The sequence below is a fragment of the Aethalodelphis obliquidens genome, unplaced genomic scaffold, assembly GCF_003676395.1.
Source record: "Aethalodelphis obliquidens isolate GAN/ISIS:26980383/991018 unplaced genomic scaffold, ASM367639v1 scaffold73, whole genome shotgun sequence".
NCBI lineage: Eukaryota > Metazoa > Chordata > Mammalia > Artiodactyla > Delphinidae > Aethalodelphis > Aethalodelphis obliquidens.
The window spans coordinates 3,286,901-3,313,149 of NW_020838017.1; the positions used below are offsets into that span (position 1 = coordinate 3,286,901).

Consider the following 26,249-nt stretch of genomic DNA (forward strand, 5'->3'; position numbering starts at 1 on the left):
AGGAAGCACGTACTATTATTGTCCCCATAACACAGCTGAGGAAACTGAGGCTTAGAGAGGCTAAGCCCACATAGCCTGCCAAGGTAACCCGCTAAGGAGAGCAGAGCTCAGATGGGAGGCAGATCCCCTCTTAGCACAGCCATGTCCTGCCCAGACGCAGGCAGGGGCTGGTGCTGCCCGGTATCCCCTCACCTGCTTAGCTCAGGGCCGGACAGAGTGCCTTGGGGATGTCCCTGAAATAAGCATCTGAGTGTAGGGGATGTCAGGGCCACCCACTAAAGTCATACAATGTGAAACCTCGAAGCCATTTTCCAGAAAGTCTACCTCAACCCCCTCCTTTCACATATACGGAAATTCAGATCCAAAGAATCTGACTGGCAGCCCAGGGCTCCTCGCTGGGGCCTCACGCGCAGCCCAGCCCTCCTGAGGATGCTCGGACACTTCTGGCGACCTGTCAGTCCTTAGCTCAGTGCCCACGCAGGCACTCATCGACCCCTCCAGCTCCCAGGGCAAAGGCTCCCGGGCAGAAAAGCGCTGCCATCCCCCGCTGAGTCCCTCCCTCCTGCAAAGCCAGCCGTCCGGCCGGAGCTGGTACTCCCATCCCTGCAGACGCTCGCTCAGGCAAGAGCGGTTTCCTCCCTCCCGCACTCTTCTAGCCTCCACAAATCGTTTTTTGGGCTACACGCGCGCGCGTACACACACAGACACATTTGTAACAGATACAGGGTCAATCAGTACCGGACGCCAATTACTGAGCTTTTTTATGCCAAGTACTGGGCGTGGGGCGGGCGTGGGCGGGGCCCGGGCGGGCGGGGACGTGGGCGGGGCCGGGGCGGGCGTGGGCGGGGCCGGGGCGGGCGCGCGCCGCGGCGGCGGCCTCATTTCCTCACGCGCGCCGGAAGTGGAGGTTGTCGGCGCGGCGGCGCGCCCGGAGGGTGGGCGGGGAGTTGGTGGCGGCTCCAGCGAGTCGGGCGCCGCCCAGGTGTGCCCGAGGCTGGGGAGGTGGCGGCGGGGCGGCGGCCGCCGTGCGCAGGCGGGTGAAGTCGGTGAGTACCCGGGCCATCCGGCCTCGCCTGCCCGCGGTTCCCAGGGCTAGGGCCCCTCCCGTGCGGGCTCTGGGGCGCGGGCCCCGGACTGTGGGTTCCCGTCGCTGTTGGGTCACCTCACGGACGAGCTCTCCTGGGGGCCGTGTCCCCGTGGGTTCGCCGCAAGCCCTCCGGAGTCTGCTCCGGTGTCAGGAAAAGCCGCGGTTTTTCGGAGCCCTTTGACTTGGCTTTTCAGAACTGTGCTGCCGGAGACCGTTGGTTTGCGTGTGTTTTATTTTTATCACTTTTTTTTTTTTTTTAAACCAACTCACCGCCATCTCTGCTCCCCTCAGTGGGTAAACTTTGTGGTCAGCTGTTACCGCTTTATTGCGTTAAATTAGTATTCTCTGGCGGCAGCCTTTCTATGCCTGCCAGACGCTAGGCACCTTTAAAAGATGCATATTTGTGTAGGAATTAGTGGCGCCGAGGAGACCACGGGACGGGAAGCCTCTTGCATTTTTAGACTTCTTGAAAATTACACTATTCCTGAGCAACTTGCCGAGGAATAATTTGTAAACGCCATAGTGAAGCTTTTATTTATGATGTTATTGGGAGAATGAAAATTTGATTATAAACCTGAAGCTTTTATCCGTCAGACTACTTTTGAGATTTATATGCGCTGTCTGGACATTTAACTATCATTGAAGGTTCTCAGGAGCTGGGCCTTGATTTTTGCTGGAGTTAATGTTGTATTAAAACAGGACTTCGAACGTGGAAGTAGGAATCCAAGTAGTATTTTATGACTGAGGACGTTAACGTTCATTTTGCATTATTATTCTGATACCATTTGTCTAAAGTTGTCTTATTACTTAATGTAAAAAGGATGTGGATATCCACTATTTATGGCTTAGAGAATTTTGACATAAGTAAACAGTTTTAGTTCTCTTAGTTTGGAAATTACATTTTTTTCTTTAACTTTTTGATTGAGATATAAAATATCTATGAAGTCATCAAGCGCATAAATCTTAGTTGTACACCTCAGTGAATTTTTGTTTTTATTGTGCAACCACCAGCTTTCATATTATACCTGTAGAGCATTTCCATCATTCCAGGAGTTTCCCCCTGCTTCTTCCAAGTCAGTTATACCCCTGCCCAGCCCCCATCAGTATTTTGATTTCTGTCATCATCTATTAGTTTTCTCTATTTGGGGCTTGATATTAATGGAATCCTACAGTATACTCAGCATATTGATTATGAGATTCTTCCATAATGTTTCATGTATCAGTAGTTCTTTTTTATTGCTGTGTGGTAATCCATTGTATCATTATATGGCACTCCTCTGTTGGTGGATATTTATGTTTCCAGTTTTTGTATATTATGTATTTTGAAGAATGCTATGAACATTCTTACAAATGTCTTGGTGAACATCTGTGCATTTCTGTCAGCTGTGGAATGGCTAAATCATAAGGTAGGTGGAAAATTACGTTTTAACCATCATGGAGTCTTCCTTTTTAAAAAATACAATTTGTTATTTTAACTTATATAACATTAAAGATTAGTAAAAAGCATAACTATTATGATTTCAAGACTTAAGTGATTCATTACCATATTATTATTATTTACTCCTTGGATTGCACATCTATGACAGTCTTCTACCAGACTGTCATTATTTGTTTAAACTGTCTGTTAGGCAAGTCTGTTAGTTAGAGCTGGTGATGTTGTGTCCCTGAAGCTTGCTGTATAACACTTAGATAAGAACTGTGTTACTCAAGTTAGTAGTTGCTAGGGGAAATGAAACACCAAAAGGATGTGCCTAAAAACGGATTGAAGAATCATAGGATTGCAAGTCAAAAAACTTACATTGTTGTTGTCATACTGCCCAAAGTCCTAGGATAAATGTAAAATTGAATTATAAGGTTAGTTACAAATGTGAATTTACTATAGGAGTACAGTGATTTCCACCTGTACTGAGATACTGATACATTTATAATGGGAACAGACAACAAAAATCACTAAACATTTGTGGGAAATCAGTAGCATGTAAGAGATGGCCCAGACTGAACAGATACAAGGACTGGACCTGAAGCAATGTAGTTCATGTAAGAAAAAGAAAAAAACTTTAAGATAAATGTTAATATGCTTAGATTTCGGAGGGTATCATGCCTACTGAACATATACAGGCTGCCCTGAAAACACGCAATCAGTTCTTGAATATTAAAACATAGAAAGTAGGGAAAAACAGTTAACGTGGAAAATGGATCCAGGAGAGGGCCAGTGTACATCTAATAGGAATTCCAGGAGGGAATAGAAATTAGAAGAGGAGAAATAACCACAGAGATAACAGATCGTGAAGGTAGGAGTATCCAGGCAGAATCTTGGGCAGCCTGATTAGACTTCTAATCTGAGACATGGAATGCTGGATGACAGTGGAGCAGAGTTTTAAAAGTGCTCGCTGGACATTTTTTTTCCATTGGACATATTTCGAATTCAAAAATCTTATCCCTAACCGAACTGTCATTCAAAGTGGGGGCAAAATTAAGTCATTTTCACCCAGAACCACTAGGAATACCTCAGGATGTACTATATCAAATGAAAAATTAATCCAAGAAAAATAGATGTGGATGTGGAATTCAAGAAACAGTGATCAAAGAAAACAGTAAAACTTATTTCTTTATTCCAAGGCATTGATAACTATAGCTAAGAAATGTAATGCAATGCAAAGGAAGGATTCATAAACCAGAGTAGGTATAGTTTTCAAGTCTGTAATCTGGAAGAAATATTTAACGTGATTTTAAAGTTGATTGGGAAGGTGGGTAATAGGTAAAGGCATGTTGGAAGGCTTATCCTGAGTATCTATGCTATAGATACTGACCAGTTACATATTGGAATGAATGCTTTAAGGAAATTTGTCCCAGCAGTTCCATTTACAGGGATTTATTCTATAGATGAATTAACATGTGGAAAGTCATGTATATACATATAAGACTATGTCTGCTGAGATGTTAATAGTGTCAGTAGATTTAAAAGGATACACAAGGGACTTCCCTGGTGGCGCAGTGGTTAAGAATCCGCCTGCCAATGCAGGAGATGTGACTTCAATCCCTGGTCCAGGAAGATCCCACATGCCGTGGAGCAACTAAGCCCATGCACCACAACTACTGAGCCTGCGCTCTAGAGCCCGGGAGCCACAACTAATGAGCCCACATGCCAAAACTACTGAAGCCCGTGTGTCTAGAGCCTGTGCTCCGCAACAAGAGAAGCCACCGCGATGAGAAGCCTGTGCACCGCAACAAAGAGTAGCCCCCACTCACCACAACTAGAGAAAGCCCGCCACAGCAACGAAGATCCAACACAGCCAAAAAATAATAATAATAATAAAATAAATAAATAAAAGGATACAGAAAAACTGGAGAGGGGAACTGGGCCTCTGGGATAGAAGGGAGAGGTGTCACTCTATGCCCTTATATCGTGTTTAACCTTTTTATCACGTGTATTTATTTTGTGGAATTTTATAAATATAAAAAATTTTTAGGAGTGTAAAAATTGTAAGGGTTTAGAGCATGGATTGCCAAATCTGGCTGACCACTTGTTTTAGTATGATCTGTGACCTAAGAGTGGCTTTTATATTTTTAAGTGCTTGGGAAAAAAAGAATAATAGTTTGTAACATGAAAATTATATGAAGTTCAGATTTCAGTGTCCATTGGAACACACCTGTGCCATTCATTTACGCATTTTGTGCTACAAGGCAGAGTTAATTGGTTGTGATATTTGCTACTTGACCCTTTACCTAAAATGTTTGCTAACCCCCGATTTAGAGGCCAGAAATAGACTTCCATATATATAGGAATTTTGCATATGATTAAAGTGGCATTTCAGATTAGTGTCAAGAGCATGGATTGTTTAATAAGTGGTAAGAATTGACTATCTATTTGAGGAAATACATTTTATAGTAGGAATTCCAGGAGGAATATATAGCCAAAATTCTCAAGCCAAAATTGAGAATACAGGAGAAGCTTCTCAAGCCAAAATTGAGAAGTAATACAGGAAAAGCTTGATAGGTTTAACCATTAACAACAACAAAACAAAACTTTGAGTAATGGGAAATAATACCTAAAACTTATTGAACACTTAATGCTTGTCATGTTTTACTTAATTAATTGTTACAATAATACTCCAAGGTAGGTGCTATAACTGTACCCACTTAACGGGTGAGAAAACTGAAACTTATAGAGATTAAGGAACTTGTCTGTGTTGATGAGTTAGAAAGTGGTCGAGCAGATATGTGCACTTAGGCTATCTGGCTCCCAAGACTATTATACAGACAAAAACTGAAAGAATTATTTGTAATTTGTTAACACCATTGTATAGATATTATCTATGTCAGCACATCTGGATCTACCTCATTCCTTTTAGATAGGCATTCTATTGTATAAATGTCTGCAGTTTACTGAACCTTTCCCCTACTGATGGATAAAGTTGCTTTTATTTTTATTTAGCTGTTACATATAACACTAGTAAACATCTTATGCATGTGACTTTATATACTAGTATGAATATTTCTGTAGTTTAGAATCTTAAAAGTGGAATTGCAAATTGTTGCACTAAAGGGCATGTGCATTTAAATCAAATTTGTCCTCCAAAAAATAAGAATGTGTGTGTGTATGTGTGTGTGCGTGTGTATTTTTAGTTTATCATTCATCAAAGGAATTGTAACATCTTGGAAAGAACCTTGGCCATCCAAGCAAGTGATTTCTTTTTACAGACGAAGCTCAGAAAGGTTAGGTATTATGCTCAAGATTGCATAGCTGTTAAGTAGCTATGACACTTGACTCTGTTTTTACTGTGCCACAGGCTGCCTTTGGCACAATTTTCTGCTTTATTTATAAAGATATGGGTATTACTCTCATTTGTTTTGCTGAAATCCACGTACCATAAATTTAATTTTCCCTGGAAACACTTGTCAAAACGATCCATCTGATGTTACTTGTTCTTGGCACCCAACACAGTGGCTGTCTTAGTCAGTTTGGGCAGTTATAACAAAGTACCATAGACTGAGTGGCTTATAAACAACAAATATATTTCTCAAGTCTGAGATCAGGGTGCCAGCATAGTTGGGTTCTGGGGAGGATCCTCTTCCAGGTTGTAGACTTCCAACTTCTTGTATCTTCACAAGGCAGAAAGAGGGCTACTTAACTCTCTGGGGTCTCTCTCATAAGGACACTAATCCCATTCAGAAGGGCTCCACCGTCATGAACTGATTATCTCCCAAAGGCCCTACTCCTAATACTGCCATATTGGGTGTTAGGATTTCAACATATGAATTTGCCGGTGAGGGTGGGGGAATATTCCATTCATTGCAGTGCGTGACATACAGTAGGTACTCAAATATTTGTTGAATGCACGCTGCCTTTTGGTGATCAGTATTTCTAAATATTTACAAAGTATTTATTCAATACCTTAAAGAATCCATGTATCATTGTAATACTCATCAGTTGCTCAAGAAGTAAAAAGTTCTAATTCCCTCCCTTACATGTGTTTGTACTTCATAATGTTTTAGTTTAGTCTGCTGACAGAGGTTTTGTTTTCCTAATAATTTTTGTGACTTTTTGTTTAAAAAATGAACTCAAAATTATACATTTAGTATTTGAAAACTTTAGAAATCGTTCAGAAAATTTAGGAAGATTATACAGACTAGAACGTTGAAAATAAATAAATTCAGATTCAAATAGGTTGCTTGTATTTTGCAGAAAGCAGTAGGCTACTCTTATTGCAGAAGTTAGTTTGGCACATTGCAGTGTAAGCATCCTGGAAGTGATTATGAAATGTTTCTTGGTAGTTTCATAAAATTATAGAATCAAATGTTTGAGTAGAAACTGGTTGAAGGTCATATTATTTAGGGATCATTACTGTAGAATGAACTATCTTTAATACTCTCTTGTTTTCTCAGAAGCACAAGGCAAATAGAAAAGATGTAACAAGACTTTCAGAGTAATCTGAGTACTACTTTTGTGGGGGCCGGGGCCTGGTGTATGCTTTGTTTTGTTTTTTTAAATCCAGATTTTTAGTCAACAAATCTTCATATTTGTCTTAATGAACAAAATGGTGTTTACTTACAAATGCCTCTTTGGCACTACTAAACAGCTTCACTGAGGTATAATTGACTTACAATAAACTACACATGTTTAAAGTATAAAATTTGGTAATTTGAACATACCGTATATACCTGAAATCATCACCACAATCAAAATGATGGACAAATCCATCACTCCCAAAAGTTTCTTTGTGCCCTTTTATAATTCCTTCCTGGTAAGACCTTCTCTACCCTCGCCCCATCCCAGGCAACCACTGACTCCTCTGCTTTCTGTCACTACAAATTACCTTATGTTTTCTAGAATTTATATAAATGGAATCATACTCTTTCATTGTACTCCTTTCTTGTTGGGCTTCTATTATTGAGATTCACCCATATTGAAACATGTATCAGTAGTTTATTCCTTTTTATTGGTGAGCTGTGTTCCATTGTATGGCTGTATTAGTTTGTTTATCCATTCACTTGTTAATGGACATTTGAGTTATTTCTAGTTTTTGGCTGTTTCATATAAAGCTGTTATGAACATTTGTGTACAAGTCTTTGTATGGACGTATGCTTTCATTTCTCTTGGTTAAATATCTAGGAATGGAATGGCTCAGTCAAGCGATAGGCTTATATTTAACTTGTTAAGAAACTGTGAAACCATCTCACATTACCACCAGCAGTGTATTAAAGTTCTAGTTCCTCCACGTTGTCACCAACATATCAATCTTTTTAATTTTAGTCCGTCTAAGATTAGCCATTGTGGTGTCTCATTTTGGTTTGAATTTGCATTTCCCTGATGGCTAACAGTGTTGAGTATTTTTTTTCATGTGCTTATTTGAAGTGTTTCTTCAAATCTTTTGCCAATTTTTGATTGTGTTTGTTTTGTTATTGCATTTTGATACTTTTAAAAATAGATTCTGAATACAAGTCTTTTATCATATATATGCTTTGCCCATATTTTCTCCTGGCCTGTCACTTGTTTTTCCATTCCCTTTATAGTGTACTTCAAAGAGCACAAATTTTGATGAAGTCCAGTTTATCAGTTATGCTGTTAGTGTCATATCAAAGAAATCTTTGCCTAATTCAAGGTCACAGAGATTTTCTCTTATGCTTCTAGTTTTATATTTTAAGGTTTTCATTTAGATCTATGATTCATTTTGTGATTTTTTTAATTGAAGTACAGTTGACTTAAAGTATTAGTTTCAGGTGTACGACATAATGATTCAATATTTTTATAGGTTATACTACATTTAACGTTATAAAATATTAACTATGTTCCCTGTGCTGTGCATTACATCCTTGTATCTTATTTACTTTAAACCTAGTAGTTCGTACCTCTTAACCCCCTTCCCCTATTATGCCCTTCTCCCCTATAATTCATTTAAAATTATATCGTAGTGCATATGAAGCGGTATCTCATTGTAGTTTTCATTTGCATTTCCCTATTGGTTTATGATGTTGACCATATTTTCACATGCTTATCAGCTTAATCTTTAGAAAAATGTCTATTCATACTTTTTGTTCATTGGGTTATTTATTTTTTTAATATTGAGTTGTAAGAGTTCTTTATATGTTCTAGATGCATCTTATATATTCTAGATGCATCTTATATATTCTAGATATATATATTTATATATTTCTATTATATTTCCTAGTAGATATATGGTTTACAAATATTTTCTCCCATCCTTTTCACTTTCTTGATGATACCCTTTACAGCACAAAAGTTTTTAATTTTAATGAAATCTAATTTATATATTTGGTCTTCGGTATTTTGGTGTCATAGATCTAAGAAACCATTGCCTAATCCAGGGTCACGAAGATTTACATTTATGTTTTGTTTATAAGTGTATAGCTTTATAGTTTTAACTCTTACATTTAGATCTTTGACCCATTTTGAGTTAACTTTTGACTATAGGGTGAGGTAGAGATTCAGTTTCATTCTTTTGCTTGTGAGTATCCAGGTATCCTAGCACCGTTTATTGAAAAGACTGTTCTTTTCCCATTAAGTTACCTTGCCACCCTTGTTGAAAATCACTTGACTTAATGTGAAGGTTTATTTCTGGATCCTAAATTCTATCCCATTGATCCATATGTCTAGTCTTATGCTAGCTCCATGCTATCTTGATTACTGTAGCTTTGAAGTAAGTTTTGAAATGGGAAAGTTGAGTCCTCCAATTTTGTTCTTCTTTCTCAGTACTGTTTTGGCTGTTCTGGGTTCCTTGAATTTCCATGAGTTTAGGATAAGCTTGTCAATTTCTGTAAAGCTGGGAATCTGAAGAGGATTGTGTTGAATCTGTAAATCAGTTTTGAGAGTATTGCCATCTTAATAATATCAAGTCTTCCAGTCAGTGAGCATCGGTACCTTTCCACTTATTTAAATCTTTAATTTCTTTTAACAGTGTATTGTAGTTTTCAGAATACAAGTCTTGTACTTCTTTTTTTTTTTTTTAGTTGAAGTATAGTGGATTTACAGTGTTGTGCTAATTTCTGCTGTACAGCAAAGTGACTCAGTTATACAAACATATACATTCTTTTTTTATATTCTTTTCCATTATGGTTTATCCCAGGAGATTGGATATAGTTCCCTGTGCTATTCAATAGGACCTTGTTGTTTATCCATTCTACATGTAATAGTTTGCATCTACTAACCTCAAACTCTCAGTTCATCCCTCTCCCTCCCCCCTCTCCGTGGCAACCACAAGTCTGTTCTCTATGTCTGTGAGTCTCTTTCTGTTTTGTAGATAGGTTCAGTTGTGCCGTGTTTTAGATTCCACATATAAGTGATATCATATGGTATTTGTCTCTTTCTGACTTCACTTAGTATGATAATCTCTAGTTGCATTCATGTTGCTGCAAGTGACATTATTTCATTCTATTTTATGGCTGAGTAGTAGTATTCCATTGTATATATGTACCACATCTACTTTATCCATTCATCTGTCGATGGACATTGAGGTTGTTTCCATGTCTTGGCTATTGTGAGTAGTGCTGCTATGAACATAGGGGTGCATGTATCTTTTTGAATTGTAGTTTTATCTGGCTGTATGCTCAGGAGTGCAATTGCTGGGTCATATGGTAATTCTGTTTTTAGTTTTCTGAGGAACCTCCATACTGTTTTCCACAGTGGCTGCACCAACTTACATTCGCACCAACAGTGTAGGAGAGTTCCCTTTTCTCCACACCCTCTCCAACATTTGTTATTTGTAGACTTTTTAACGATGGCCATTCTGACTGGTGTGAGGTGGTACCTCATTGTAGTTTTGATTTGCGTTTCTCTAATAATTAGCGATGTTGAGCATCTTTTCATGTGCCTGCTGGCCATCTGTATATCTCCTTTGGAGAAATGTCTGCTAAGGTCTTCTGCCCATTTTTCAATTGGGTTGTTTGTTTTTTTGTTGTTGAGTTGTATGAGCTGTTTGTATATTTTGGAGGTTAAGCCCTTGTCAGTCGCATCATTTGCAAATATTTTCTCCCAGTCCTCTGTAGGTTGTCTGTTTTGTTTTGTTTGTTTTATGGTTTCCTTTGCTGTGCAAAAACTTGTAAATTTAATTAGGTCCTGTTTCTTTGTTTTTGTTTTTATTTCTATTGCCTTGGGAGACTGACTTAAGAAAACATTGGTACGATTTATGTCAGAATGTTTTGCCCATGCTCTCTTCAGGAGTTTTATGGTGTCATGTCTTATGTTTAAGTCTTTAAGCCATTTTGAGTTTATTTTTGTGCGTGGTATGAGGGTGTGTTTTAACTTCATTGGTTTACATGCAGCTGTCCAACTTTCCTAGTACCACTTGCTGAAGAGACTTTTTCCCATTTTATGTTCTTGCCACCTTTGTTGAAGATTAATTGACTGTAGGTGTGTGGGTTTATTTCTGGACTCTCTTTTCTGTTCCATTGCTCCATATGTTGTGTTTTTGTACGAATACCACACTGTTTTGATTATTTGTAGCTTTGTAGTATTGTCTGAAGTCTGGGAGAGTTATGCCTCCTGCTTTGTTTTTTTCCTCAGGATTGCTTTGGCAATTCTGGGTCTTTTATGGTTCCATATAAATTTTTGAGCATGGGAAATTTTCTTTTATGGTTCCATATAAATTTTTGAGCATGGGAAGTTTTTCCATTTCTTTGAATCATCTTTAATTTCTTTTATTAATGTTTTATACTTCTCAGAGTTTAAGTCTTTCACCTCCTTGGTCAGGTTTATTCCTAGGTATTTTATTTTTTTTGGTGTGATTTTAAAAGTTTTTTGTTGTTTTTTTTTTTTACATTCCCTTTCTGGTATCTCATTGTTAGTGTAAAGAAATGCAACCGATTTCTGAATGTTAATCTTGTATCCTGGTACTTTGCTGAATTCATTTATTAGATATAGTAGTTTTTTGTGTGGAGTCCTTAGGGCTTTCTATATATAGTATCATGTTATCTGCATATAGTGACAATTTTACCTCTTCCCTTCCAATTTGGATACCTTTTACAGTAAGTCCCCTACATACGAACCTTCAAGTTGCGAGCTTCCAAAGATTCAAATGTGCGTTCACATGTCTAATCACGTAAGTTAGTTCTGTTTGAGGAGAACTAACTTAGTTTTAGAGGCAGAGGACCTGGACGTAGAACAGTACACAAAGGTTGCAGCAGCCATTCAGAATACAATCCAGTGCTACCGTGTCTTCTATGACAAGAAAAAAAGAGCTACTGCCCAGATATCACTGGATCATATTTCCAAGAGGTTAGATAGAATTGAATCCAGCAAGGAACTAGAACCTGTGCCACCAACGTCAGGCATGAGTGAAATTGCAGCTTGCCCTCCATCTCCTATTGCTGATGATCCTTCAACTCTACCATCTCCCACCTCCTCTCCCTCCTCCAGTCAGTAACTCTTCTTGCCTGTTCACTCGATACCAACCCCTATATGCCCACTGTTGTACTACTGTACTTTTCCAGGTACTGTACTGTAAGATTAAAAATGTTTTATTTTTTGTGTTTGTTTGTTATGTATTATTTGTGTGAAAAGTATTATAAATCTATTACAGTACAGTACTATATAGATGATTGTGTTAGTTGGATACCTAGGCTAACTTTGTTGGACTTATGAACAAGTTGGACTTACGAGCATGCTCTTGTAATGGAACTCATTCGTATGTAGTGGACTTACTGTATTTCCTTTTCTTGTCTGATTGCTGTGGCTAGGCCTTCCAATACTATGTTGAATAGAAGTGGTGAGAGTGGGCATCCTTGTCTTGTTCCAGATTTTAGTGGGAAGACTTTCGGCATTTCAACATTGAGTATTATATTGATTGTGTGTTTGTCATAAACGGCTTTTATTATGTGGAGATATGTTCCCTCTGTACCCGCTTTGGTAAGAGATTTATTGTGAATTGATGTTGAATTTTGTCAAATGCTTTTTCTGCATCTGTTGAGATGATTGTGTGGTTTTTGACTTTTTTTTGTAATGTGGTGTATTACATTGATTGATTTGCGTGTGTTGACCCATTCTTGTGAACTTGGGATGAATCCCACTTGGTGGTGGTGTATGATCTTTTTTATGTGTTGTTGGATTCAGTTTGCTAATATTTTGTTGAGAATTTTTACATCTATATTTATCAAAGATATTGGCTTGTAACTTTCTTTTTTGGTGGTATCTTTGTCTGGTTTTGATATCAGGGTGATGGTGACTTCATAGAATGTCTTTGGGAGTGTTCCCTCCTCTTCAGTCTTGTGGAAGAGTTTGAGAAGGATTGATATATGTTCTTTGTATGTTTGGTAGAATTCACCTGTGAAGCCATCTGTTCCTAGAGTTTTGTTCGTAGGGAGTTTTTTTAATTACTATTACAGATTCTATTTCACTGCTAGTGATTGGACTGTTCAAATTATCTATTTCTTCTTGATTCAGTTTTGGTGGGCTGTATGTTTCTAGAAAGTTGTCTGTTTCTTGTAGGCTGTCAAATTTGTTGGCATATACTTGTTCATAGTATTTTCTTATGGCTTTTTATATTTCTGTGGTGTTGGTTGAGATTTCTCCTTTTTCGTTTCTTATTTTGTTTATTTGGGTTCTCCCTCTTTTCTTCTTGGTGGTCCTGGCCAGAGGTTTGTCAATTTTGTTTATCCTTTCAAAGAACCAGCTCTTTGTTTTAGTGATATTTTCTTTTTTTTTTAAATCTCTATTTTATTTATTTCCTCCCTGATCTTTATTATTTCCTTCCTTCTGCTGACTTCAGCTTTCATTTGTTCTTCTTTTTCTAATTCTTTTAGGTGGTAGGTTAGGTTGTTTACTTGAGATTTTTCTTGTTTTTTGAGGAAGGCCTGTGTCACTGTCAACTTCCCTCTAAGAACTGCTTTTCCTGCATCCCATAGAGTTTGTATGGTATTTTTTATGGTATTCTCAAGGTATTTTTTAATTTCCTTTCTGATTTCCTTGTTGACCCATTGGTTTTTTAGTAGCATGTTGCTTAGTCTCCATGTAATCATTTTTTTCTCATTTCTTTTCCTGTGGTTGATTTCTAGTTTCATGCTGTTGTGGTCAGAGAGGATGCTTGAAATAATTTCTGTACTCTTAAATTCGTTGAGGTTAGTTTTGTGCCCTAGTATGTGGTCAGTCCTAGAGAATGTTCCATGTGCACTTGGAAAAAATGTGTCCTGTTTTTTTTTTTCAGATATAATGTCCTGAAAATATCAATTAAGTCTAATTGTTCTGTTGTATCATTTAGGATCTGTGTTGCCTTACTGATTTTCTGTTTAGAAGATCTGTCCATTGATGTGAGTGGGGTGTTAAAGTCTCCTAATATTATTGTATTCCCATCAGTTTCTCCCTTTATGTCTCTTAGTGTTTGTTTTATGTATTTGGATGCTCTTATATTAGGTGCATATATGTTGACCAGCGTAAAATCATCTTCTTGTATTGATCCTTTTATCATTATATAGTTTCTTTCTTTATCTTTCTTTATGGCCTTTGTTTTGAAGTATTTTGTCTGATATGAGTATTGCAACTGTCGCTTTCTTGTCATTTCTGTTTGCATGAAATATCTTTTTCCATCCTCTCACTTTCAGTCTGTGTGTCCTTTTCCCTAAGGTGGGTCTCTTGTAGGCAGCAGCATATTGTAGGCTCTTGTTTTTTTACCCAGTTTGCCACTCTGTCTTTTGATTGGAGCATTCAGTCCATTGACATTTAAGGTAATTATTGATACATATATATTTATTGCCATTTTAAACCTTGTTTTCCAGTTGATTCTATGTTTTTTCTTTGTTCCTTTTTCATTTTGTGGTTTGATGATTTCCTTTTATGCTTGTGTTCTTTTTGGTTTTTGTGAATCTGTTGTATGTTTTTGATTTGTGGTTTCCCTGTTTTTCAAGTATGTTAACCCCTTCCTATATCTGCTTGCTTTAGATTGATAGTCATATAGGTTCTCTTGCTTTAGATTGATAGTCATATAGGTTCTAACACATTCTAAAAAAAAGAATCTACATTTTCTTACTCTCCTTCCCCACATTTTATGATTTTGATGTCCTCTTTTACATCTTCACATTTATCCTTTTGCTGTTCCTTGTGTTTATCATCGCTTTCACAAATCGGTTTTTTCTTTTTCTTTTTTTTTCTTTTTGCTCTGTATACTGGCTAATTTAAGTGATTTACTTTCCAGTTATGACTTCCCCCTTCCTATATCTTCCTACTTCTTTTCTGTTTAGAGAAGACCTTTCAATATTTCTTTTAGGATAGGTTTAGTATTGCTGTATTCTTTTAGTTTTTGCTTATTTGAGAAATTCTTTATTTCTACTTTATTCTAAATGATGACCTTGCTGGGTAGAGTATTCTAGGTTGCAGATTTTTCTCTTTCAAGACTTTGAATGTATTTTGCCACTCCCTTCTGGCTGCACCGTTTCTTTAGAGAAATTAGCTGATAGCCTTATGGGGGTTTCTTTGTAATTAACTCTGTTTTTCTCTTGCTGCCTTTAGAATCCTCTTTTTATCTTTAACTTTTGCCATTTTTATTATAATATGTCTTGGTGTAGGTCTGTTCGGGTTCACCTTGTTTGGGACCCTCTGTGCTTCCTGTATCTGCATATCTGTTTCCTTCTTTAGGTTTGGGAAGTTTTCAGCCATAATTTCTTCAAATACATTTTCAATTCCCTTTTTTCTTTGTTTTCCTTCTGGAATCCCTACTATGTGTAGATTGGCACACTTTATATTATTCCACAGGTCTCTTATATTACTTTCATGGTTTTTTTTTCATTTGGCTTTCTGTCTGTTGTTTTGATTGGGTTATTTCCATTATTCTATCTTCCAGATCACATATTCTTTCTTCTGCATTATTCATTCTGCTATTTGTTGCCTTTAGCTCAACTTTCATCTCAGCAAATGAATTTTCCAATTTTTCTTGGCTCTTCCTTATAGTTTCTAGTTCCTTTTTACAGTAATCTTCATTTCTGTTGATACCCTTTCTTAATTTCTTCAGTATTTTCATTACCTCCTTTTTATTTTTATTTTACTTATTTTTTTTGCGGTACACGGGCCTCTCACTATTGTGGCCTCTCCCGTTGCGGAGCACAGGCTTGGACACGCAGGCTCAGTGGCCATGGCTCACGGGCCCAGCCGCTCCACGGCATGTGGGATCTTCACGGACCGGGGCACGAACCCGTGTCACCTGCATCGGCAGGTGGACTCTCAACCACTGCGCCACCAGGGAAGTCCCGATCTTTGTACTGCTTTTTTTTAAATTATTCCTAAGCACTTTTATTCTTTTTGGTGTAAATAAATTGTTCTCATAATTTTATTTTCAGATTATTCATTGCTGGTATATAGAAATGCAGTTGATTTTTGTGTATTGATCTTGTATCCTGAGTTCCTAATTTCTTAGGATTTTCTTTATGCAGGATCACATCATCTGCAAATAGAGATAGTCCTCTTTTTTTTCAATTCAGATGTCTTTTATTTTGTTTTCTTGCCTAATTGCCCTGATTAGAACATCTTTCAATACAATGTTTAATAGAAGTGATGAGAGCAGACATCCTTTTCTTATTCCTGATCTTAGGGGGAAAGCATGCAGTCTTTCACCATTAAATATGAAATTAGCTGTGGGTTTTTTATATATGCCCTTTATCAGGTTGAGGAAGTTGCCTTCTATTCCTCGTTTGTTGGGTGGTTTTATCAGGAAGTGGTGCTGGATTTTGTGAAATGTTTTTTCTGTGTCTGTTGATAAAATCATATGGGTTTTGTCCTTTATTCTGTTGATGTGGTGTATTGCATTAATTGATTTTCAGATGGTAAATTCACCTTGCATTTTTGGGATAAATCACACTTGGTCATGGTGTTTTGTGTTGATAGATTTAGTGTGCTAACGTTTTGTTGAGGATTTTTGTGTCTATATTCATAAGGAATATTGGTCTGTAGTTTTGATATCTTTATCTGGTTTTAGTAGCACAGCAATACTGGCCTTATAGAATGAGTTGGGAGGTATTCCCTCTGTTTTTTGGACGAGTTTGTGAAGCATTGGTATTCTTATTAATTCTTGGTTGAATTCACTGGTAAAACCATTTGATTCTGGACTTTTCTTTGTGGGTAGTTTTTGATTACTAATTGAGTCTCATTATAAGTCTATTCATATTTACTATTTCTCCTTGAGTCAGTTACAGTAGTTTGTGTCTTTCTAGGAATTTGTCCATTTCATTCAGTTATATTTGAAAGCAATTTAAATAATAACAGAAATCTTGGGGAATTCCCTGGCAGTCCAGTGGTTAGGACTCAGCACTTTAACTGCTGTGGCCCGGGTTCAATCCTGGTCTGGGAACTAACATCCCACAAGCTGCGCAGTGTCGCCAAATAAAAAGAAGGACATCTTGTAATTATCCATGTAGTTAACATTTCTGGTTTCTTCATTGCTTTGTGTAGATCCATATTTCCATCTGCTAACATTTTCCTTCTGCCTAAAGGACTTGTAGTGAAGGTCTAATGGTGATGAATTCTTTTAGCTTTTTAATGTCTAAAAAAAAGTTTTTTGTCTTTGTTCTTGAATACTTTTTCTGAATGTAGAATTCTAGGTAGACGTATTTTTCCTTTCAGTTCTTTAAAGACATTGCTCCATTCTCTTTGTTTTTTGTTTTTGTATGATGTGTTTTTTTCCTTTGGCCACTTTTAAGATTTTCTGTTTATCGTAGGATTTGTGCAGTTTGATTATCATGAGCTTTGCTTTGGTTTTCTTTGTGGCTTTTGTATTTGGTATTCGTTGAGCTTCTTGGATCTATGTGTTGATAGTTCATCAAATTTGGAAAATTTTCAGCCTTATTTCTTTAAATATTTCCCCTAGCCCCCTCCCCCTTGTTTGGAGACTCTAATTACATATATGTTAGGCTGCTTGAAGTTGTCACACAGCTTACCAGGTGCTCTATTCATGTTTTTCATTATTTTTTCCTTCTACATTTTGAATAATTTCTGTTGCTATGTGTTCAATTCATTAATATTTTGTTCTGAAATACCTGCTGTTAATCCCATTCAGTATATTTTTCATCTCAGAAATTGATGTTTTCATCTCCTTAGTTCAATTTGGATCTTTTTTTTAATGTCGTCTGTGTGTCTCCCTATTTTTTTGAACCTGATTATCTTTTTAAATATAGTTATAATAACTTTTAATGTCCTTTTCTGTGAATTCCAGCATCTCTGTCATTTCTAGGTCAGTTTCAATCATTAATTTTTTCATTATGGGTTGTGTTTTTCTTTTTCTTTGTATGCCTGATCATTTTTGTTTGGAGGGCAAACATTTTGAATTTTATTTTACTGGATGCTGGATATTTTTATATTCCTATAAATATTTGTGAGGCTTGTTGTACAGTTATATGGAAACAATTTGATCCTTTCAGGCCTTGCTTTTAAGGTTTGTTGGCAGGATCAGGCCCGTATTTAGTCTAGAGCTAATTATTTCCCACCACTGAGGCAAGACCTTTTTGAGTACTCTACCCAATGCCCCATGAATTTTGAGGTTTTCCAGTTTGTCTGGTGGGAACAGTCACTATTCTTGGCCCTGTTTGAATGCTGAGTTCTGTGTCTTCTAATTTTTTGTGTGCTTCTGTCCTTAGCCTCAGTTAGTTTCTTCATATGCCTGCCCTTATTAGTGCTCTGCTGCACACCCAAAGGGTGTCCTCTTGAGATCTCTGGAGTTCTCTCCCTGTCCAGCTCTTTCCTCTGGTACTATATCCTTCGAACCTAGCTGCCTTGGTCTCCTCAGACTGTCAGCTCCACCTCATCAACTCAGGGAGTTACCTGGGCTCTACTTAGGAGGGGACTCCCTGTGCTATGGCTTGGAAACTACGGCAGAAAGCTGTGCAATCACTTGTTTTTTGTTCCTCCAAGGATCAGTGTGCTTTATTACCTAATGTTCAGTATCTTGAAAATCATTGTTTCATATATTGGGGTTTTTTTAAATTGATTTTGTTTGTTTTTAGTTGTTTCCAGTGTGAGAGTAAATCTGGTCCATGTTACTTGATCTTGGCTATAAGAGGAAGTCTCTTTAGTCTGTTTTAGAGTGTAAGAATTGGTGGCTCCTAACGTTTCTTTCTACTCTGAGCTCTTTGATTTTGTTTTACATATCTTTGACAGCTCAGTTTCCCATTTCCACAGTATCGCATTCTCTCCTCAGAACACTTAACTATCTGCTGTTGGTGCTTGGAAGGTTGCTTGGTATTAACTCTGGGTTGTGAATGAACCTGGTTTATCATACAGACAGACTACATAGAATGATGGCAGTCAAGGTGTAACAGGCAGAAAATGGGTGTGTTCTCTAATACTATTCTTAACATATTTAGAGTTGTCATAATCTAGTTTTTTAGGATGTTGTTGAAGAGTTCCCTTCAGGGAACATAAAGGCAAATATGACTTTAATTGGAATCTTTTATGTTTAACAACCACAGAGCTGTGCAACTAACATTTATATTCTAAAATAATTACAGGGACTTCCCTGGAGGTCCAGTGGTTAAAACTTCACCTTCCAGTGCAGGGGGTGCGGGTTTGATCCCTGGTCGGGAAGCTAAGATCCCACATGCCTCATGGCCAAAAAACATAAAACAGAAGCAATATTGTAACAAATTCAATAAAGAGTTTAAAAATGGTCCACATCAAAAAAATCTTTAAAGTAATTACAGCGACTTTTCTTTCATTTCAGTGGATAATATTTAACCGTAAGATACTCAGCTGTAAAATAAGCATGTACGATATCTCAGACCTGTATTTTGCTTAAAGGAGGGAGAAAGAAGACCTTGGCTTTAATGTTGCCACTTAATAGTTATATAACCTTATTTAAATCTTTTCATTTCTGAACCTATTTTTCCTATACAAAAGAAGATACTAGCAACACTATTCTGAAAGGATGACATGGGAAATGTATAAAAATACCTTATAAATCAGTATTTTTCAAGATTTTTGGATCACAACCCACTTATAAATACATTTTATGTGGCTAGCTCATGCATATGTGTGTGTGTGTATTCGCAACACAGAATTTACTACTATATGTGATATGCACCAGTATTTCCTGTTCTAATTCACTGAAAAGTAAACCTTTGGTAGTGACCCATTAATGGGTGATATCTCACAGTTTAAAATACATTGTCTATATAAAGAAAAAAAACATGAGGTACCATATTAATATAAGGTTGACATACTTAGCTTATATGCTGTTAGTTCTGTTATCAAGTTCAAATATAGTATAGTTAAATATATATATAACTTTATTAACTTATTCAAGATTATGTTCTCACATTTTTAGTTTTAATCTTTCTTTTCCCTATAAACGGGCTAGTAATAACTTATAGTTAAGAGATACCTCTGAGTTTTAACTTTTAAACAATGAAGTTTAAGTGGTTTCTTATGCTAAGAATTACAGTTCTGAGACATGTTAAAGTCCTAGAACTAATATTGGCTTTGTATTTTACTTAGTTTTCTTGATACGGTACCAATATTTTTTTCCTATTTTTTCCTATATCACTTAAAATAAATAAGATTTATAAGCAGTAAAACAGATGCCATCATAGTAAAACTTGTGAATTAAAATTTTAAGGATACTTGGTTATCTTTTGGTTAATTAAAATAATAAATGGCTAAGGGTAGTTAAGTCCATTGTTTGTGATCCACTAGCCAAAAGAAGTTTGAATCTATCCTACATTTTGTATAAATATGTGCCACAAAGAACACACGTTGCAGCATTTTTCACAGAAGGCATCCAGGCTTTCCTAATCACCAAGAAACTGACGAGGGCTGATGTTCTCTAGTGACCTTCTTCCATAGGTTCTGCTGCACTGGTAGAAACCAATTCTGGTAAAAGCAGGCTTAGTATCACATATTCTTCTTGACAAACCCTTCATTAGAATAGAAGTTCTCTCTGCAGTGGAGGCCTTCCCTGCTTCCTGTCTCCTAGGTTTAACCTTCTCTATTTCTAGAATTAAGAATCCTTAGTTTAGAAAGAAACATGGAAGAGCTCACATAGCTGGTTGTGGTATGAGGGATAGCATGTAATTTTGTAAATTTATAAACGGTTCTTGGATTTTGTTTCCCTATAGATAAATATGTTCCTGTTTTTCTTTATATAGACTCCAAACTTTCCAGAGCTGTAGGAAATCTGTTGCTGTGTAATACACTGGAAAGAATTATGTGATCTAATGCTCAAATAATCTACTGGAGGACTTTGGATGTAAAACTGTTTCTTAATGTGTTTTCCAGATGTCTGTGACCTTTTGAAATTGCTTTTCCTCCCAACTTAATTTTAAGGCTCTTAGATTGACTGAGTTGAGCTATAGAAATTAATGAAGTAGAATGCTTGAATTGAATAAACTGGAAGAAAATCTCTCTCTAGAAAGCCATTATCAACATAACAAAAACATTTTATAGAAACTCAGCTCCCAAATGGTGATATGTTATAGGTGGGAAATGGCGAGTTAATTGAAATATTATGTCAATAAAGAGTTATACATGATGTAATTTTCAAATAGTTAGGGACCAATAGAATCTATCTATTGTAACACAAACTATGCTAAACGTAAGTTTAATGTTTCTTTGATTCATTCAGGTTATGGATGTGTAGACATTATGGTTGAAAGTATTACCTGTGATATTTTAGTGTTTCATAAGGTATTTTTCTTAGTACTTTCTCCCAGCATTTACTGAATATTCTATATTGTATTAGTGCCTCTCCTGGTGCTCTGCCTATGGTAGTCACATAGCTAAGTTTACTGAAGCTGTCAACAGTGTGATATACTTAAAGAAACAAAATTCTGATTGATTCTGATCTGTTTCTTTCAGAAAAATCACCACCCGTGTCATGGATTTTATCTGATTGTGTAGATCAGATTTCCTTATTCTGGATATCATGGTAACAATATAGGAAATATGCATTATTTCTGCAAGTAGAATTCACTGCTGAAGGAAGAAATTTTTTAAGCTACAGCCAAATTCATTTTGGTACCTTTTATGGAAATCCTGATTTTGTTTTTACTTTTTTATAACCTTTCGCAAAAGGTATGAACAAGCAAAGAGCACATCTCATTAGGCAAGTCCACATTAATAAGAATGCCTAGAAGAGGATTGATTCTTCAGACCCGGACCCACTGGCTACTGTTGGGTCTCGCTTTACTCTGCAGTTTAATATTATTTTTGTACCTTCTGGAATGTGCCCCCCAGACTGATGGAAATGCATCTCTTCCCGGTATCGTTGGGGAAAATTATGGTAAAGAGTATTATCAAGCCCTCCTACAGGAGCAGGAAGAACATTATCAAACCAGAGCAACCAGTCTGAAACGCCAGATTGCCCAATTAAAACAAGAATTGCAAGAAATGAGTGAGAAGATGAGATCACTGCAGGAGAGAAAGAATGTAGGGGCTAATGGCATAGGCTATCAAGGCAACAAAGAGCAAGCACCTAGTGATCTTTTAGAGTTTCTTCATTCACAAATTGACAAAGCTGAAGTTAGCATAGGAGCCAAACTACCTAGTGAGTATGGAGTCATTCCCTTTGAAAGTTTTACCTTAATGAAAGTATTCCAGTTGGAAATGGGTCTCACTCGCCATCCTGAGGAAAAACCAGTTAGAAAAGATAAGCGAGATGAATTGGTAGAAGTTATTGAAGCTGGCTTGGAGGTCATTAATAATCCTGATGAAGACGATGAACAGGAAGATGAAGATGGTCCCCTTGGAGAAAAACTGGTATTTAATGAAAATGACTTCATAGAAGGTAATGTGAAAACAGTGTTGGTCCATAGTTACGTTAGTATGACAAAATTCTGTTATTGTATGTTGGTAATATGTCAGTCATTATCCACAGTATTAAAACATTTAAATTTTTACCCACTAAATTCCACCAAGAATTTGAAGTGGCTTTTTAGAAAAAGTTATAATGTGATCATGATAAAATAGAAAATAAGGAGCAGGGAAATAGAATAAATCTAAGTTTATATAGCAAAATACTCCCCAAGTTGAAGGGCTCTTAGGATTGTATATGTATTTGCACGTATATGTATTTGCATTCATGTCTTAACTGGTCTTGACGTTCATTTTTTATATTTTTTAAAATATATGAACTAAGGCTCAAGATTTGAAAACCATTTCCTAAAGGAAAGAAAAAGAACCTGATTTAGATTAGTGATTGTTCTATATTTTGAGTGGAGGAGAAACACATGTCAGAACATCAAGAGGCATACATAGTTTTGAAAAGCATATTTGGCATTTGGAAAAGTAAAGAAATAAACCTATTTTCCTAATACAGGCTACAGAAAGGGCATAGGATTTTTATATGTCAAAATGGGACGTGACTCAAAAGTTGAGGAACACTTGTATAAATTTAAGAAATTTGTTGATTAATATAAACAGGAATAATTATAAATCCCAACCCATCTCCATCTTAATACCCCCTGCTAGATATTTAATTGTAGACTTAAAACCATTTTGGATACAAATATGTCTTGAAAGTTCTCTTTGCTCGATTCTGTAAACAGTATACCACGTGTAGTTTTTTTTTTTTTTTTTGACCCTAAGTCATCATGGGTATCACTTGCTGTAATATAATATAATACCTTGAGCCTTTGGAGGCCATCAGGGAGGGCCTTGTGCTTTTCTGTGGCATTTTAGCTGTCTTCTCCCTATAGCCACCTCTTTTCCCCTGTCACTTCCTGCAATTTTTGATGGGTTGTTTCTTTCAAAACGCTTGTAATTTTTCTGAAAGCTCAGCTTTTTGTCTTTTCACTGTGTATGTTTGTAGCTTATGGCAGAATTGAAAGCTGCAGAGGAAATAATATAACTAAGATATGTAAAATGTCTTCATGTCTGCCTAAAAAGGAAGGAACCTATGCCAGTTTTATATTCCGCAGCTTCTGCCTTTCTTATAACTCTCCTCGGATTCTGTCACTTACAGGATTTTTCTCTGCATGGAACACATTTTGTCCCTTGCTTTTCCTCCACTGTGCTGCTTCCCTCATCAAAAAAATAATTACTGACAATGATTTAGTAACTCCTGTTTCTCTACCAGACTTCAGCTTCGATGTCACTACTTCTTCGAGGTGATCTCCAACCTGCAAGTTTAAGACAGCAGTACTTCTTCTACCCTGTGTCCCATCTCACAGCACTTGTCATAGTATATGGCATTTCCCACTTCCTGATTTGTAGTTCCTGATACACTGTAAGCCTCAGGAGGAGTGGGACCAGTCAATCTGGTTTACCATTTTATTTCCAGATATTGACTGACTCACACATCTATAGGTCTAACCTCTCCCCTGAGTGTCACACTTAAAAACCAGATTGCCCAATAGACTTCCATACTTTATTCCCAAAGGTGTCTCATATCACCATGTTTAAATTTATACTGATTTTTCTTTGTCTGACTTCATTCTATCCAGAGTCTTGTGTGTTTGCATGTGTATATCACTATATTGTTATTTCTTTATTTTTCTGTCTTCCTCACTAGACTGACCCTTCCAAAAAACTGGGACCATGTAGCCTTCTTTATACCATCAGTGCCTGACACAAATGCACTCAATTCATTTTTGTTAAGCTGAACCAAGTAATAGATGATTTGACTGTCAGATCTAGAATTTAATATTGCTAGAAGTAATTTCTTTATTTTCATCATTTGGTTTCTGTGTTGATAGGCTCTGCTATTAAAGTCATATATGAAAAGGAATCATTGTCATTTGGAGCATATTTTATGGGTTGAATAATATAGCAGAGTGGTGAACATTTTTTTAACCTCTCCTTTTAAAGAAACAGTTGTTGTTGACTATACTGTGGGGATAACATTTTCACAAATATATAAAAACCCTACAAGTTTGGTATCACACTTTTGATCTTTGAGTAAAATCAATAGTCATATTGAACTTGTAAACTTTGACATGGAGACATCTTTGTTCCTAACTCTTTCCTTTAGGTTATTATCGCACTGAGAGAGATAAGGGCACACTGTATGAACTCTTTTTTAAGAAAGCAGACCTTACGGAATATAGACACGTGACTCTCTTCCGCCCTTTTGGACCTCTCATGAAAGTGAAGAACGAGATGATTGACATTACTAGATCAATTATTAATATCATTGTGCCGCTTGCTGAAAGAACTGAAGCATTTGCACAGTTTATGCAGAACTTCAGGTAACTCCCGGGGCTTAGTGATTTGACTGAGCACTCCTAAAAAAAAAAAAGCACATTTCATGCCATTTTATTTAATTTACCTTCACTGAGTATGATTACTTAGAATCACAGAACAATTTTTTTGGCTTTAGGGAACTTTATGTTTTGATATTCCCTTTTTTCTTAAGGCATGTATAGTATATTGTGTTACTGACAACTTGAACTGTGAAGTAAATTGAGGGTGACAACTATTAGAAACTAAATTTGATCACCTTTATAATTGTGTTTGAATTCATTTTAGGACAAGTTGAATTTTTAAAAATAAAGTTATTGATGTGTAACTTACATACAATAAAATCGACATATTCCAAGGATAGAGGTTTCATGACTTTTGACAAATGTATACACCCATGTAACTGCCTCTCCAGTTAAGATATAGAGCATTACTATCTCCCCAGAAAATTCCCTGAGAACAATTTGAATTTCAAAATTGAAAGAAATTTTAGAAATACAAATATTCAAGTAAACGTGGGAGAATGTTATTCCGTCTTGGGAAGCAGAGACTGTAGCAGTTTTTAAAAGAATTTTTTTCTTTTTCTTAATCATTAAATTTGGATATTTTTAAATGCTGAAGTGTTAAAAAGTTAACAGCTACATATTAGGGTAACGATTTGAGGAAAGTTTTACTTTTTTGTTTTAATTGAACAATTGTCATGTTTTTAATACTTTAATATGATAGTTTTAATTCTTTGTAGTCCCAATCTTTGTTCTCATTGAAGTTGTTGGATGTAAAAGTTAACACAGTTCTGTTGCAGAATACCTAGAAGTCATGCTTCCAAATGAGTTTTACGTTTTTGAAATTGCTCGCTTGAGATCTGATTTCCTAAAGCATTTTTTAATTGCCTTTTTTGGAATTACCTTCAGATGCTACATTATTCTTTACAGTTACTAATCTCAATCATGACAAATATTTACTCCTTGATGATAAGTATAATTTCTCTAATTAGCCAATCTGAAGACAAAGTAACTCTTGACCCCAAACTTGAGTTATTTATTTATTTGGTTTTGAACTGATTGAACTTATTTCCTTGAGTAGCTTATAATTTGCGTCTGAAGGCAATACCAAAGCAAAAGTTCCAAAAATGTTTTGAAATATGGCAAAATTCAGCAATATTGCCAGTTTTATATTTACTTAAAGCTTTGTGTGATTTCATTCTAAATGAGTAATGCTTCATTTGTTTTCTTGTTAAAGCTTCATGTGATTGCTTTCTGAATGAGTAGTGCCTCATATATTTTCCTGAATGAACTTTATTTTTCAATTCTGTTAGGGATGTATGTATTCATCAGGACAAGAGAATTCATCTCACAGTGGTGTATTTTGGTAAAGAAGGACTATCTAAAGTCAAGTCTATCCTAGAATCTGTCACAAGGTTGGTGAGCCATGTCCACATTGAAGTCCTTTATATATAATAATAGAAGAATGAGAATTTCAGATACTTAATGAATAATTTTGAATAGCTGCCATTAAAAGTTGGCTGAGCATGTGAGTGGTGGTGCTAGTAAGTTCCTCATT

The 26,249-nt window shown here is 36.5% G+C and overlaps 1 protein-coding gene across 10 annotated transcripts in view; it reads left to right on the forward strand.

Annotated features, from left to right (window-relative positions):
- The first annotated feature begins 926 nt into the window (after positions 1-926).
- CSGALNACT2 (chondroitin sulfate N-acetylgalactosaminyltransferase 2) overlaps positions 927-26,249 on the forward strand; it is a 61,257-nt gene continuing 35,934 nt past the window's right edge. For 2 of the 10 annotated variants that reach the window (XR_003429767.1, XR_003429768.1), the window contains exons 1-4: positions 1,107-2,493; positions 21,369-22,296; positions 24,481-24,697; positions 26,005-26,106. Coding sequence is in view for 7 of the 10 variants with exons in the window: in XM_027091846.1 (XP_026947647.1) it covers positions 21,636-22,296; positions 24,481-24,697; positions 26,005-26,106 (980 nt within the window). In the remaining 3 variants the exon portion in view is untranslated. Of the gene's footprint in view, positions 1,047-1,094; positions 2,494-21,368; positions 22,297-24,480; positions 24,698-26,004; positions 26,107-26,249 lie in introns of those variants that run through there. The other 8 variants (XM_027091846.1, XR_003429769.1, XM_027091852.1 and 5 more) reach the window with 8 other exon arrangements.